Genomic DNA, 16,204 nt, shown 5'->3' with positions numbered 1-16,204 from the left:
GTGTTTCAATGATGTCTTCATTGACCTCAATGTGGAATTTGTGGGCCAGTGAGGATATGGCTGTTGTTGCTGTGTAGGTACACTACAGAAGATTTGTGTAACCGTGTGTGTGTGTGTGTGTGTGTGTGTGTGTGTGTGTGTGTGCAACCACGTGTGTGTAAGGTATCTTTGTGGATCATGTTCCATGGGCAGATAGAGATGAGTCCTTCCACAAGGATGTTCGGCTACTAATCACAAGATGACTACTTTAATTAATTAGCTGACTGTACTGCACACATAATAAATACTAATTAGGAAATCAGGAGGTAAGAGAGTGAGAAAGACAACACAGAAAGACAAATTTGAGAAATGAGGGGGAAACAAAGTGAGAAGAGAAGACCAACACAGCGGTAACAAATGTAGTAGAATAAGGAAATGACGGAGATAGACACTGCTCTTAATTCCCACCCTTCCATTTCATCTGCAACTACTCCTTTTCACCTTGTTCATCCTTTTTAAATGTCACAGTCTTCTTTTTTTTCCCTCTTTCTCTGAGGTTTTAGGAGGTCCAGGATCATGTTCAAGTAGAGAACCACCATCTACACATGCATATGTGTATATTCTTATTCTTTGTGCATGTACTGTATATATATACACAGCTGCGTGTCATTTGTATGTTCTTGAGAGACAGATGCGTGTGTGTGTATGTGTGTGTCTTTCCTCCATAGGGATTGGAATATAGAACAGAATTGAGACTACCTTCAGAAACAAAGCAAAGGAAGGGGATCAAACCACATACCACACGCTATTTTGAAAGACCCACAGTGTGTGTGAGAGACGGTGTGTGTGTTTGAACGTGTGTAAGCTGGAACATTTTTTGTTAAGTCCTGCTAAGATTAGAATAGAAGGGGGTTTACAGAGGAGAAGAAAAGACAGTAGAAAATAGACTAGAGGCATCAGTGATGCCTTTGTTTTACCAACAAGCTGCTCAACTAACAAAAGGTGTTCAACATCCAGTTCCAATGTCATATCTAATTCCACTCATGGCCCAAACTGGTGGCAATGGTAGAATTCACTCTTCGTGAATTCATCTTGCATCTTGACCAATTTTGGAACCATTTTCTCAATCCTATACATTGTATTGTAAGATAAGACTGTCTTCACCATTGAAAACAACAGAGCCAAAAAAAGGTGCAGTAGATTGAGGGAAAGGTAAAGATGAAAAGACAGAGGGAGGAAGGAAGAGGGAGAAAGGAAACAGAAAAAAAAAATGAATTAGGCAAGTAGAAGTGGAGATTTTGCTATGAATAATAGCCCATTCATCAGTGCTAATTTGGTAGGCTAATGTTCTCACTGAGCTTAATGGGGAGATTAGCCGGGCAAATTAGCACTGATAAACGAGCAAACATGCAGCACGGTGGTCAATCATAGAGCCAGCAATGTAGCCATAACATACCCAGGAAATGGGAAGCATATGATTCTAAATTAGACTTTAGTTCAAGTTCAACAATTAACTGCCCCTCATGGCTAAGCTGCCTCACAATAAACTTGATAATAATGAATACAGATGAAAACAGGAACAGACATTAAGATAATCAACATTGAATACACTGAAAGAAAGCACTGATAAAATGAAGTAGATTTGTGGAGTGAAAGGGCTTTGCAGTTGATCCGGTCGACAGCATGAGAAACTAAAGAAACTCAGTCACCAGAAGCTGTATCAAACTGGAACCAGATTGGATGACAGGCATCACATTCCTCCGAACATGTGTAGCATCTCTGATAGGACAAGCTGAAACTGTGTTAGATACTTTGCAGCAAGGTATCCAATAAGACACAGTTCTGGTGTTTCCCTGACTGAAGCATTAACAACCACTTACACACTCTGAAATCTCAAAGGACTTTAGAGGTTCTTCAATTCCTTCATTAATAAGTAACGTAATCATTAAAGTTTTATGCATTTAGGTGATGCTCTTATCCAGAGTGAATTCAGAATGAGCGCAACAGTAGAGTCAGCTTGAATTTCCGAGATCACAACATTACAAGCATCCAGTAGTTCGGAGAAACAATGCCCTGTGACAGAACATCCCCGTGACCTTAAAAAGGTCATGTAGCACAGAGTAGTCAAAAGAAAAGAAAAGAAAAGAAAAAGAGAGAGCCAAAGATGGCCACTGTTGTGACACCCCAGTGGGATCCTTGAATCATTCCATGAAGGATTTATGAATTGTGTTTGAAGGTCCACAAACTGAAACTAATCTACGGGGATGTAGCGTGTCTCGAATGAAGAATAACGGCCTTGTTTTCAGGTGGGCATCCTTGGAGATTGCACAGCTCAGAGTCAAACTCATACACATGATTGGACAACGTTTGGTAGGAAATCTTGAGCACAGATTAGTTGAACAAGTCATCTATTGCTTTATTTCTTGGAACTTCTGATGTCGCAGCTTTCTCTTTAGAGAGATATTAGAGGAACATACGCCAGTACAACCAAGACACATAGGAGTTGGTTCGTACAGGCCGATTTTTGTCTACTGTGGTGGACCTGCATTTTCTGCAACAACACATAGCTATTACAGTATTTGTGAGCAATCATGTGTGAAAAAAATCTCTGTACAGTTTTGATGGTGTTCACCGGCTCAGTGGGTAAATGCGACTCATTCAATGGCTGAATTGCGACTGAAAGGAGAGAGGGAGACAGCTACACTTTGAGCACAAATAGGGTTATTTTGTGAGGAGGAAAGAGGCAAAACTCGCTTTTTTAATTTTCCAAGTACATGTCTCGGATTTCTGAGAGGCAGACCTTAAATAATTGAATAGCCACTGTGGCATATGCTCTTGGACTTTTCTGGTTTTAAAGATACGAAAGAAAACAACTAATTTGAAGCTGATCAGTGATGATAATAATAATTACTCCTTCGACAACATTATAAGAAGATCACAGGTATAAAACAGGCTTAGTAAAAGAATGCGTCCACATACCTGCACTTATGTTACCAGTTTGTTTGCGTGTCAGAAGGTTACATAGATGTGTATGTATGACATAGATATATATATATATATATATAAATTTGATCACAATCTGGATCAGGATGTCCTCCTTTGTCAACTATGATTCACCAACAACCAGGAAATTGAGCCCAGTGTTTTTTACACATAAACTGTACTGCACTGTTCTCCTATTATCAAAGATGCTAAATGCATGTATACACACACACACATACACACACACACACACACACACAGGCATGAAACAGTATTGTTCCTAGCCTGGGGGATGTTGGGCTCCCCGCAGTGCAGAGTGAATAGGAAGATGTACTAAAAGAGGAAGCGATATTGTGAATTGCAAGTTTGGATAAACTAAAAAAGTACTTTCCTGTAAGCAAAAGGGATAGACCGAAAAATATGTACAGGGTGCTGAGCTGAAAAACAAGGTGGTCATAATGAGAAAGTCACAAAAGAATGGTGTCATTCTGCAACAGTGAAAAGCCATGTGGATGAAATGGAGCCACAGTTGTGCTGTATGGTATTCTTCACAAGGAGAGTTAAAGGTAAAAGAGGATTGACAGATTACAAATGGGCCCTGCTGAGCACAGGTCCATTTTAAGAGTCCAGTCTTTGTCCACGTTAAACAATCACACAGTGAACACTAATGCTAAAATAAGCACGTTAAAGCCTAACAAGCCTAGAAAATAGCATATTAAGCTCTGTAATGCAATTTCCTAAATTGATTTGAATGTGTTGAAAGCAAAATGGCTGTTTTTCTTTTTTAAATTATATAACCTACATCACTCATTTTCTTAATGGTTTCCCAACATATTGTGTAAAGTACCATCTAATATTTTGCAATATCACTATAAAGGAGTGTCAGTGTGCATCTGCTATGGCATGAAGCGTTAGACATTTTTATCTCCATTGTGGACAAAACAGGGACTAGGGAAACAATGTGATTGTAATTTTGTTCTCTAGGTTATATGTAACCACCGTTTAAAGAGCATTTAAATCATTCTATTTTAGTGTGAAGTTCCTCCTAGATGCCTGCCCTTGTTTTGACCTACAACACATACTTAAAAAAAAGTAGAGGAGATGAGAAAAGGAATATTGGAAGAATTTTAAAACCATAGTGAATTCCTATTTTATGTTAAAAAATGTGACCCATCCCCTTCTGAAGCGCTCAAAACTGGATAGAGTATTTTAACTGAAAGGCCATGGCAGAAGTGCCGCTCACTGCATGATCCTGTGAATTGGGAGTTAACTGATATTTGAGGGAATGTTCATGTGCTGTTTAATGTGCGACTGACCAATTAATTAGATAACGCAACCTGCAAACTGGTATGAGCAGAGCACTTGGTCAGTGTTTGTCAATGGCTATGGAGCAGGCCAAGACATCTGTTCATGTAAGTTAAATAAGCAGAAGACGTCAGCAGGAAAGCTAATGTACTGTACTGGACTGTACCAACAAACAAAAAAAACAGCAACACACCACACAATGTCTAGTAACTAAATCCCCCTTTGGAGACGGAGCCAAAGTGCAGCTGCAGTTCAGCCATCATGCAGTAAAAGCTGGGACTTCTACAATAGGAACATCTGTAGCTTATTTCAAGTGGGTCCCAGAATAATAAAACAGACAATATGTTTTCATGAGCCTGGGTCCCAGGCCAAGAAAATAAAAATGTTATGCAAGTCCCAGGGTGTAAAGCTGCAGGAGGGGATTTCTCTCTGTTAGTAAAAATATCAGCTGTTTCCCCCCAGCTTGTTAAAATAAAAACAAACTTATCCCCAAACTCCTTTTTATAACTCCTGGGGTAACTTAGAGGTAAATGCTCAAACACACAGAAAAACACACACATACACCACTTGGTTTAAAATGTGCTACTCTGAGCAACTGGTGCATCCCCAGTGCAAATGAATGCAGTATAGAGGAGCCCTGTTTCTAAATGGGGCCCCTCTATCCTGCAACAAGGAGCAGAATGAACAATAAACACAACACAATAACCGGCCAGGCATTTGCATATCAAGCATCCCCAAACCAGCATTTGCAGACCCAGACTCAAAGGGCAAAAGAGGCATGCAAAGAAAAGAAGAAAAGAGACAGAGGAGTGTCACAAGTTGAAAAAACAGGGAGAGATGGGGAAATTTTGTATGAAGAGAAAGCTAAACAAACACGCATGCACACACTCACGAATCAGTGTCATTTTAATAAGTGAGTTCAGAAGGCAAAATTTTTTCAAATTCAGTTCAAACGAGAACTCATACTCTGAGACAAATTAATTATAATTTCAGTGATAAAGCCAATCATTTTGCAAGCAACACTGCCAAAATACACCCTCCCCCAACACACACACACACACACACACACACACACACACACACACACACACACACACACACACACACACACACACACACACACACACACACACACACACACACACACACACACACACACACACACACACACACACACACACACACACACACACACACACACACACACACCTTCTCTCCGACTCTGTTCCTCTCGCTCTTTGCTCATCTCAGTCTTCTGTGTCTACCTCTGTCTATTTTTCTCTCCCTCACACACACGCAGAGCCCCAAAAACACACAAACACCGGCGCTATCCTGAGGTTGATGGCTGTCACCTTTGTATGCTCAGCCTCTTTCAGGAGCCAGCAATGCAAATAACACCCTTATGAATATTCATGATGGATTTGAGATGGAAAGAGAGAGTGAGAGAGAAAATAAGAGAAGGGAGAAGGAATAGAGGGAGTTTTGACAGGGAAATTGAAGGGTACGGTGGAGAGAAAGTAGAGAAAGAATGCTGTAGAAGAATGATAGTGCAGACTGGATTAAGGGAATAAACAGAGACAGAGTGACTGTGTGGGTTAAACAGAGAAAGAGAGCAGGTGTTTGTGTGTGTGTGTGTGTGTGAGTTTGGTCATAGAGCGTTAGCCAGTTTACCATATTTTGCTGTGATTGACAGTCTAGCTTTGCTGACGTCCCAGCGAGACCAGAGAGTAAAAAGGTGATAATGCCAGTAAGATTAGAGTTGTCAGTGGAGAAGTGGAGGAGGTAGATGTGCCATATTTAAAAGGTACATTAACACCCACCGTCAAACTATTAGTGAATGGTTAAAAATTTGAGCTACTCTCCTTTCCAAGCAAAACCGTTTGACATTATGGTGCCAAATCCGTTACGACCAATGTCAAATAAACTAGCCACTTTCTTTCATTCCACAAGTAATCACCATTGCCCGCTTTAGTTTTTTAAGTTAAGTTTACAGCAGTATCATGATGTATAGGCTGCTGTTGGCTGTTGTGGTTATAAATGTTCCTCAGCACTTTCTTCAAGAAGCAGTGTTCTCTAAACCACTGTGCCACTGACTGTAGGCTCTAGTCTGACCTCCCAGACTCAGCAGGAATTTTACAGACTGGCTCCTGGCATTAGGTATTAGGCCAAAGAATAATGGAGCAAAGCAGTTTTGCACCACATAATGTGTGTGTGTGTGTGTGTGTGTGTGTCAGCTAATGTTGGAGACATGCTGTAACACTCAAAGATTAATGTGTCTATAAATTTACATGCTTTTCAAACAAGTGAATGATTTCTTTAATATGAATGCATGCGTGTCTATCTCTCATGTATAAAAAAAAAGTCAAAATGGCTTTTCAGTTTCATCACATTTCATCCTTGACCTTATATCAGTAGTTTAAGATGTGTGTTTGAATGTGTGTGTGTGTGTGTGTGCGCATATGCCTCCATGTTGACATTACCCCCTCATATTTTATAGTTTTATTGTACAGAACTTAAGTGTCAAACCGCAGTTTTTAATCAATCCCTGGAAAGAAATCAGTTACTTCCAAGAAAGCTGTAAATTGCCTGCAGTGAACTTCTGTCAACCATCAGCCTGTCTTCAATATAAGAACGGAGAATTTTAGAAAGCACAGAGTACATTCAAAGTCAGCAAAATATTGATAGGATGAATGAAAATAAATCCGACTTTTCACACTCTGCTGGTAGTCTGGTACAGCTACAAGGCAGACTGAGGTATGGTGCATTCAATTATCAAGTAAAGTTAATTTGGGTGGCACATGCAATGTCTCTGGGCTTTTACTGTAGGCCTCACATCTTCTTTAAGCTTGATCACTGATCCTTAAGCAGCTACACACTGAAATCGTTAGGCCTGTACAGGATGTAATTTTTTGTACATTCAAAGCTTCTCTCTGAGGCAACTGAATGAAGTTTTGAATGTTTACCTATGATGTCATCATAAAACATCCTTGAACAAAATTCAGATTTTGAATAAAGTGATTCATTGGATTAAACCTGAACTGCTTTGCTGACACTATCTGGAGTACACATGAGCTTCAAGTCACTGTTAAAGTTACTGGACAACCAGAGGAGCCATCATATCGTTTTTTCTCCTTTAAGAGTCTCTCTTGTTTCATCACACCTCACTGTGACCATCTAAAGCTTAGTTTATGGGTTGTAGCTACATTTTCACATTAATGCTAACAGACACTTGCTGGTTAAGTTACTGCAGTAAAAGATCTCCTTTGAGTTTCCTAAATTCATAAGCTGGCAGATGAGGTAAATGGCTATGTGTTGTTTCAAATATGATCATGCAGAGTTTAATCATCTTTGGCTCAAGTAGCAACAAATCAGCTGTGTTTTGCAAACTAACTTCAGTGCAGAAATACAGTATAAATCCAGGGATTAAATTGGGATTTATTTTCAGAGCATCACCAATGAAGATGCAGATGGAGCACAGCCGTGCCAAGACAATAGGATTGATTTGCGGCAAATGCGCCTGAAAATGCAGGCATAGAATCACTGTGTAGTGCTTTGCTGTACAATGAGACTCGTACAACCCTGGGCAAATTTAACGTTAATCAAATGTGCCAGGATTGTTGTTATTGGTTTAAGCAAAATGACATGCAAACATTTGTATGCAGCAATCAAAGGTTGCTTTGAAAATTCGAATGTCAACAGTGTGAACGAAGCTTCAAACTGTTCGGTGCAACCCTAGAAATTGTGCATTTTAACATACAGGACGATCTTCCTCAACCCCATATGGCCTGCCCTTCTATAACAAAAAGTGCATTCAACTTCCACAGTTGAGAGCTCATCTGAAGGCTCTGCTCAGCTCCGTCCTTCATAAGCTGACACCATAACCTTGGTGGACCCACAGGAGGGCTGCAAGAGTATTTCAACTGCTGAGGCCTTTAAGCCATGCATTATTATGGCCTCTTTGAGAGGAGTTCCCCAATGAAGCTTCCACTAAAACAACATTACCAGATCTCCTGATGCTTTCTGTCCCTATACCTAAACAATCTGCTTGTCGGTCCAGGTGATGAAGATGAAAATGAAGAAAACAAGGTTTATTTAACACCGGGGGAAGCATTGTGTTCCTAACTCTTCCCCCTCACTGACAGTCCCTTCATTCTTAATCAGTAATTTGTTCTTACATTTACTTGTTTGATCTCTAATTAGTCATTTGTTCATGCAGCACAACTAAAGATCATAGCATTATGTGAATTTGATGAGGAATATGACCAAGTCATCGTGGAGAATTGCCCAAGAGCCATTTCTGTGCTACATTTTTCTACATTTTCTTACACAACCACACTCTTCCACACAGCTCAGATGAATGTTAGACCAACAGGTAAGTGACAATTTTATGAGAATTATGGAGTTACAAGAGCACAAGGGACTGGAGAGATGTATATATGCAAGAAAGTGCATGCTGTGTTGAGTCCAATTTAATGGCGAGGGTGACTATTTAGAGCAGTGCACAGACGAAGCACAGAAGCACAGACTGAAATAGAGAATGGGGAAAGAAATTATCTCTGATCCACAGGTGCACGGGGGTGAAAAAATCCCCAAACATAAAGTAAAATAGAACTGCTAGAATTGTTTGGTAGTATTCAGGTCAACTTATCCAATGTGCAACAATTCTAAATCCAAGCAAACTGTTCATTTATTTTTTAAGTGATAAATGTAGGCACCCAATGGTCAAAATTCAAACATTGGTGCACTTTCACATTACTCATCAGTTAGCTTTAAAAGTTTCATACAAGATGTAAGTTTAGAAGTAGATTATCACCCAACAAACATCAAAGTGTAGCAAGAAATACCCGAGCACTGACACATTTTTCATTCTCAGATGAAAGGAACAAACACTTAAAGACAAAGAGAAGCACAACTAAAAAGCAAAAACAACTCACCCAACCAACTCTGTATCAATAGAATACTTCCAAATATGTTGGCAGTGTGTTGAAAGAAATGCAGCTAGTTCTCATTTTATCTTTTGTGTCTTTTCAAGATTGCATTAAACACAAATGCCAGTTGGTGGAGTTTAGCATAGGAACAAGGACACTGAAGAGAGATTGGACTGACCAAAGAGACAAACACAATGAGAATCACACCATCACACACTATGGCTCAACGTGAAAAAATATATAGACTCCCAAAGAACACAAGATGCATGAAAAAAAACACACACACACACATACTGCAAAACACAAGTGAATAGAAATATGAGCAGGCCTATCAAAGCAAATGCGCAAAAGAACGCAATTATATCAACAATCATATTCAATATGTTTACCTCAGTCCACACACATAAACTTACACACAAACACACACAGTCGCAAAAACAATTGATTTTGCCTCCTTGCTAGTGAAAGGCCATTTGAGGTGAAATCGATGGCGGAGCTTTGTGGAATAAAGGCATCCTGGGTGTACTGTGTGTACGTGTGTGTGTATTCATGCATGTGTGCATGTGTGTGGTAACACAGAGGGGGAAGTGAATGTGGGTGTGTGTGTGTGTGTGTGTGTATGTGTGTCTGTGTGTAAAACCACCAGAGAGGACTAGCCGGTCCTTAGAAGTACATCTCCCCTCTGATCCTAGGAAAAATCCACTAATCCCTACACACACACACACACACAAACGCATACACGGGCGAACACAGACAGAAAGAAAGAATGGGACAATGAATACAGGCCGCATAAAAAATCACACACCAAAAAAAAATCAAATGACTTAAAATACCAGTCACATAAAAACAGATGGAGAAAAACAAGAGAGAACACAAGTAGAGAGAAAAACCTATTTTCCTTTTAATAATCACTGTCTCAATCTGTCCCTCTCTATCTATATCTTGCACACACACACACACATACAAGCACATAGCATTTATCCCCTCATCAGTAATCATCTCACTAATTACCTAACCAAACAATGATAGCACGCAGTTCAAGAAGACAGCTTTTTAATGAGGGAGATACTAATCTCTTTGACCCGCACTCTATCAACACTTCCAGTACTGAAAAATGCTGAAACGCTCTACTAAACATACTATTCAAAGCATCAAGCTCCTATAACAAGGGTTTCCCCCTTGCTGTAGGAGCTCACTGAACTGGAGCTGCATAGAACATGAAATCATGATCAAGCTTCACCCTCTTTAGTACCTTTAGAAGTTACAAGTGATGGTCTGCTGATTAGTGAGCTGAGAGACACTAATTGATTTGTTTCTTTTGGTGTTTTCTTTCATGGAAGAGTTCTCTGCTGTGCTGATTTAGGATTAATGCATGGAAAGGGCATGAAAAGCTTTAGATTATCAATTGTAGCAAATGCTATATTATAGACATTCCAGTAGAAGATAGCTTACAAATTCTAACAAATGCAGGAATTAGAGCTGCGCCTGAATCCTGACAGTGTTGCTGCAGTTCGGTCAGTTCGGTTACCCTTTTCTCTATTTTCATGATAGGAAGGTCTACAGGTATGTAATTTGGAGGCATAACTAGGTTTGTAAAATTGTACTGTCCCCCATACTGTCATCATGTGTTGATCTAGGTACAATGATACAACCAAAAAAAGTTTTGTGCATGTCTGTTATGTTCTTTCAGCCATAAACATGTTTAGTTGTCTATCTGCATTATTTTCATTCAGTCGCAGTCTGTGACTCTGACACTAGATCTATGACAAGTTTTTGAGCAGCAGACTGAATAACTGCGCATCAGGTAGTCAGAGAGAGGCTTTAATTGTGAAATGTATATTTTCCATTTTCTTTTTGGTTTCAGCATTTTCTTTTTACCGTTTCTTAGCTTTCTTCCAAATGTTGGGACATCATCCATCATCAGGGCTCAGCTATGATGGGCTTTGGCTTAAATGTGGTTTCGGAGGATATCAAATGATAAAATTTCAAATCTAGAATTTAAAAATGGTTATCACAGTCTATAACTTGACAAAATGTAGCTGGAGGAAGAATACTTGGTGGTGTAACTTAATCAGTAATACATATCTCAGACATCCACAACTGTCGTACAGTTTCAGCCAATGTATGCAGAGGAGTCTCATCACAAAGTGACAGAATCATGTATGGCTGGTTATGTGATACTACAAGCCCAGTGACAGGTGATACACCACGGATGTCCAATCCAATTTGGCAAATGTGTGCTGCCTCCGGTCCTCCGTCTTTGCATCCCTAAAGTTGGAAGAGCTGTAGAGTGAGGAAAAGATGCAAGCAAAGGATGCTTTTCCGTTTCCTTCTCTCTGCTTATAACCATCTCAGCTGTTAAGGCCTGTTCTTTTTTCTCCTTTACTTCCCTCTCTCCTTTCCTTCACATCTCTTTTTGTCTCTCAAGCTCACCCTCTCTCCGTGTCCGTCCATCTCCTCAGCAGTTTATCATAATCACATCACCTCAGTGTGATGGAGCACACTTAAGGCTTATTATGTGTCTCACACACACACAAGTACACACTCGCACACAGGAATGAGATCCACTTAAGCCTTATTACATGTCTGACTGTGCCTCTAACATGGGAGATTATCCATGGGACTGCATACTGGAGCAGAGGGCAAGAGCTGCAGGTAGGATGGACACATACACACACACACACACACACACACATATATATATATATATGTATATACACACACACACATACACATCTCACCTCAGATGCAAATGGAAAGATAATGCTTCGAGATTACAAATTAGACATTCGTCCAAGTGAATACACAGGTGGGCACAGCGCGCAAGACTGAAAAAAAATGTCCGAATAATATGGAAAAGAACAGTACATGTGTAGTAGTATAGAAAAATAAGCTAAGGTAAGAGCAAGAAGATGCCATAGAAAAGTAAAAGGTGATATTTTACCTTCACTATCTTTTTATACCAGCACCACACACGTATAAATGCACGCACAAACACACACACTCACACACAGACAGACAGACAGACAGCAGGGGTGTTGTACGACATAGACAGAGACAAAGTGTCTATGGGGGAAACAAAAAGGCCACCTCATCACTTCTGTGTGTGTAGTTAATACACACACACACATAAGATAAAGCAAAGAAGCATGTACAGCGTCTGTGTGTTGGTCTGTGAACTTTGTGCGCGTAGACATGGCAGAGAGAAATAGTGTGTGCATGGTGTCGGTGGAGTAGTTATCTCCTTGTGTGTGTGTGTGTGTGTGTGTGTGTGTGTTTGAATCTTGTCAGCAAGTTGTGGGACAAGGTCCAGTGCAGTCTAGCCACTTATTTTTTTTCCTCCAGTGTCCTCAGATAACCTTAGAGAATGAAGAAATAAAGAAAGAAATGCACAACTGCACCAACAATGTGTTTTTCTTTTTAGTGAATAGTGCCTTGAACCTGTTATCACTTGTCATTTTTATAACTGTATTCAAAGCTATGTGTATGGCTGCCACATAGAGGTCCGCTCATTTCACATGGAATCATTTATGCTAGTGTATGTGTAATTGCTTGGCAGGTGCAATTTTCTGCAGTGAAAGCATGTGCAACTGTAAAAGTGCACATCTTTAAAGATCCTGCAAAGGCCGCTTGAAGAGAGAGATAAGGACTGACCTTGCAATACAAACACATAACTACTTCCAGGTATTGTATGTAACTTATGTATGTAAGCAATTGTTACCATTCACACATTATGGTGGCTGAGCAATCCCAAACCTCTTTTGCTTCAACATTCATTTGTTCTTCATTTATGTCATTCAATACGTCAAACAAAATTAGATACTTAGCCACAATCTGACATTCTCCCAATGCGGCACAAAGTATCTGACATCCTTTTCCTGGTTCACATTTATTATTGGAGGGGTATTATTGTCATGCAGTCATACGCAACAACTGAAGCGGTTCCAAAAACTTTTTGCTGGATAAATGTGAAGGTTTCATTATGTAAAATCGATTCCTTTGACAGTCTGCCCAAATGATCTCAAAAAATATTCAAACCTCATTTGAAAAGGGGGGTCGGTTGACATGTGCCAATTACTGTGCTCAGTGTGTTGCAGGTTTTCTTTGACTGAATGTCACTGAAATACTGAAAAATGTATCTAAAAGTTGCTCAAAGTTTCTCTCCAAGATGTTCTCAATAGTTCTTACCTCTCAGGAGTATATTGTTATAGTACTGCTGTATGCAGCAATAGTGTTCTGTGCTGGGATGTTCTTTGGATAGAATGATAAATTCGCACATCTGTCATTTGTCAGCCTGAAATCCCCAAAGTCAGTAAAATGATGAGGCAGGGATGGGATGCAGATATACGTGCTTAGTCTAGATCAGAGGTTGTATCCAGTGAACCAAAAAGAAATTTGTTTCTTGGGATATAAGCGCATGAAAACATATTGCTGCTTATGTGGGAAACCATGTAGGTGACCTCTTACAGCATACCTAAGAGCCATTTTGGGTACCATTCTTCAGCTTGAGAAACTACGAACTAGTCTAATCACATGTCTCTTCTTTCATTTCCCTGTCTCCCCAACCTTCAATCCCTCTCAGTCACCCCTTCCCTGTCCCGCTTCTCGTTTTCTGTGTTTTCCTCTCTCCTTGGTTCAGTCATGAATATTCATGAGGTTGTTATTTGCATTGCTGGCTCCTGAAAGAGGCTGAGTACACAAAGGTGACAGCGATCAACCTCGGAGGGAACGGTGTTGGGAGATGAGAGAGAGAGGATGAGGGGGAAAAGCATAACTGGAGATGATAGAAAAAGGAATCAAAGAGAAACTGAGGAAAAAGTGAAATGAGGGAAAAAGAGAACAGAATACCAAATAAAACTCAGCCAAAAAAAAGTTCTATGAAAGTATTTGTTTTCCCACCTCAATGTAAACTGTTCCATGTTTGAATCTGTCTTCATGTAGATGCCAAACGCCACCGTCTTGCCAAGCCGAACTGGACTGGGTGGCACAAGCACCTCCACATTTTCATCCAGTCTCAATCTTTCTCCTTTGGCAGAAACCAGGCCCGTGGTCATTACCACAGAACCAGCTTTAAGCATGTCTTGAAGACCCCCATCCAGTAGGGGGCTCCACTGTCCCCCAAGGCCCATGCCAAGGCCTCCAAGGGACCCGGCATTTGCACTCTGACTTTTCCATGGCTCGTTAACAATGGAGGGACACTCCTGACCAGCTCCTTCCACTGGTATAATTGAGTAATACACATCCACTGATGGTAGAGTCACTTCAGGAGGTCTTTTTCTCACTTGTGGTGGTGTAAACCAAGCTGGGGGAATCTCCAGACGGACAACACAGATGCCAGATGGTCCCACGAGTCGGCAGCCCGCCGAGGGTGCTGCCTCACTGGTGTCACGGATGGCCACAGCTTTGACGCACGGCAGGAGGGCTAGAGGAGGCAGGTCGGGCTCATCCCAACGCCTCCCTGCTAGGTAAAACAGTACCTGAGGACAAAACAAATACATCTAATGTCATAATGGGTGGATTAGTGGATGGAGAGCTAGCAAACAAGACACTTCTTAAAGTCAAATACAATGAAAAATTATACATTTTCTCCTTGTTACACTGTAATAGTGAGCTGAAATTATGAGTCATGTTAAACACTTTGCAAAATGACAAAATGGGTTGGAAATGAATGAGTGACAATAAAGCTTTCTGCAGAATTTCTAAATATGCACTTAAGAGTTTATTTAAAGCTGCACTAATGAATGTAATGGATCAAATTATTGTGTATAATGTGAAAGTTGTTGCTTGTAGTAATAAATGATCACTCAACTCTGAAGCCCCTCATCTCTATGGAGTGTTTTAGTTAATAGTGTGGATTCATTTTTACCTCTACTGACAGTGGCTAACAAGCTTCAGGTAGTCAATAATGAATTAATACATGACCAAAAAGACAAACACATGACAAAATGACATTTGAAATCCTCTTGATTAGCTTCGAATTTGATCATTTTTCTTGTATGGGATTGATATATTAAGTATATGAGAAGCCTAAAACCTAATCTAATTGAAGATTCAAAGTAAAACACTAAATTTCCAGTACCTGTATCCAGGGGCGTGTTGGCCCCACTTTGGGCACCACCACTTGACCTTTGACCTTCCAGTTCAGAGTCACGTGGTTGGTCGTTGGCAGTAGATGCGGTGGTGGACCCTGAAGCAGCTCCACTGGAATCTGCTGCTCAATGCTCAGGTTTCCGTAAGTGCAATTGACGCTCGGCAGGGATTGTGGGGCAGCGAGGCCTGGTTCCAACTGGTGGAGGAAGACGGGCTCAGTCCGCGACGATAGGCTGCCATTTCGCATTACCTCCTGATTGGCTTCCCGCAGGAAGAACGCAGAGTCAGCTCCAGTTAGCTGGCACTGGACGGGGAGGTAGGTGGGGAGGGAGGAGGAGAAACGGGGCTGGAAGGATTCCGGCCCTCCTCCTGGTCCAACCCCTGCTGCTCCTGCTTGGCTGTCAGACACTGAGGAGATAGTTGAAGAGAGGAAAGCAGAAAAGAGGGAAAGAAATAGAAAAAGAAAGATGACAGAGAAAGAGAAAAATGGGAGAGGAGCAAAAGAGAAGAAGATTAACTTTGTTATAATGATAAAAGCATCCCTTTGATGGAACAGAACCTGGCCTGGCTAAAACTTATAATGCTTACTGTCATTTGTAACTGAAATCCAAAGCAGCTAATCAGCTATTAAAGTCAAGTCAACAAACAGTGTGTAAATGCGAGAGCCACTGACCCATGAAATGCAGTTTATTGTAAACACACACTGATATAAACACACATCAGCTTTTCCACATAAATTCACAGATGCATTGCGTCCCGATGACAAAACATACACCACAGTACATGGTGTTTCTTAACTGTTTCTCCTCGAGGAGAAATGAGCATAAACACATTTGCTTTCAGCTGTATACACGAGTGATAGACTCAGCATCACGCAGGGCTCTACGTTAATGCATCACTTTTTTTATTCCCATTTGAAA

The 16,204-nt window shown here is 40.6% G+C and overlaps 1 protein-coding gene across 1 annotated transcript in view; it reads right to left on the bottom strand.

Moving 5' to 3' along the window:
* Positions 1 to 16,204, bottom strand: part of LOC139203745 (transmembrane protein 132D) — a 239,635-nt gene that overhangs the window by 150,407 nt on the left and 73,024 nt on the right. Inside the window, exons 2-3 of the mRNA XM_070833602.1 lie at positions 15,274 to 15,692; positions 14,094 to 14,671 (exon numbers count right to left, since the gene is read on the bottom strand). Of these exons, the coding sequence (XP_070689703.1) occupies positions 14,094 to 14,671; positions 15,274 to 15,692 (997 nt within the window). The remainder of the gene's footprint in view (positions 1 to 14,093; positions 14,672 to 15,273; positions 15,693 to 16,204) is intronic.

Source organism: Pempheris klunzingeri, chromosome 7 (genome assembly GCF_042242105.1).
Source record: "Pempheris klunzingeri isolate RE-2024b chromosome 7, fPemKlu1.hap1, whole genome shotgun sequence".
Classification (NCBI taxonomy): Eukaryota; Metazoa; Chordata; class Actinopteri; order Acropomatiformes; family Pempheridae; genus Pempheris; species Pempheris klunzingeri.
This window is presented reverse-complemented; position numbering and strand designations above follow the sequence as displayed.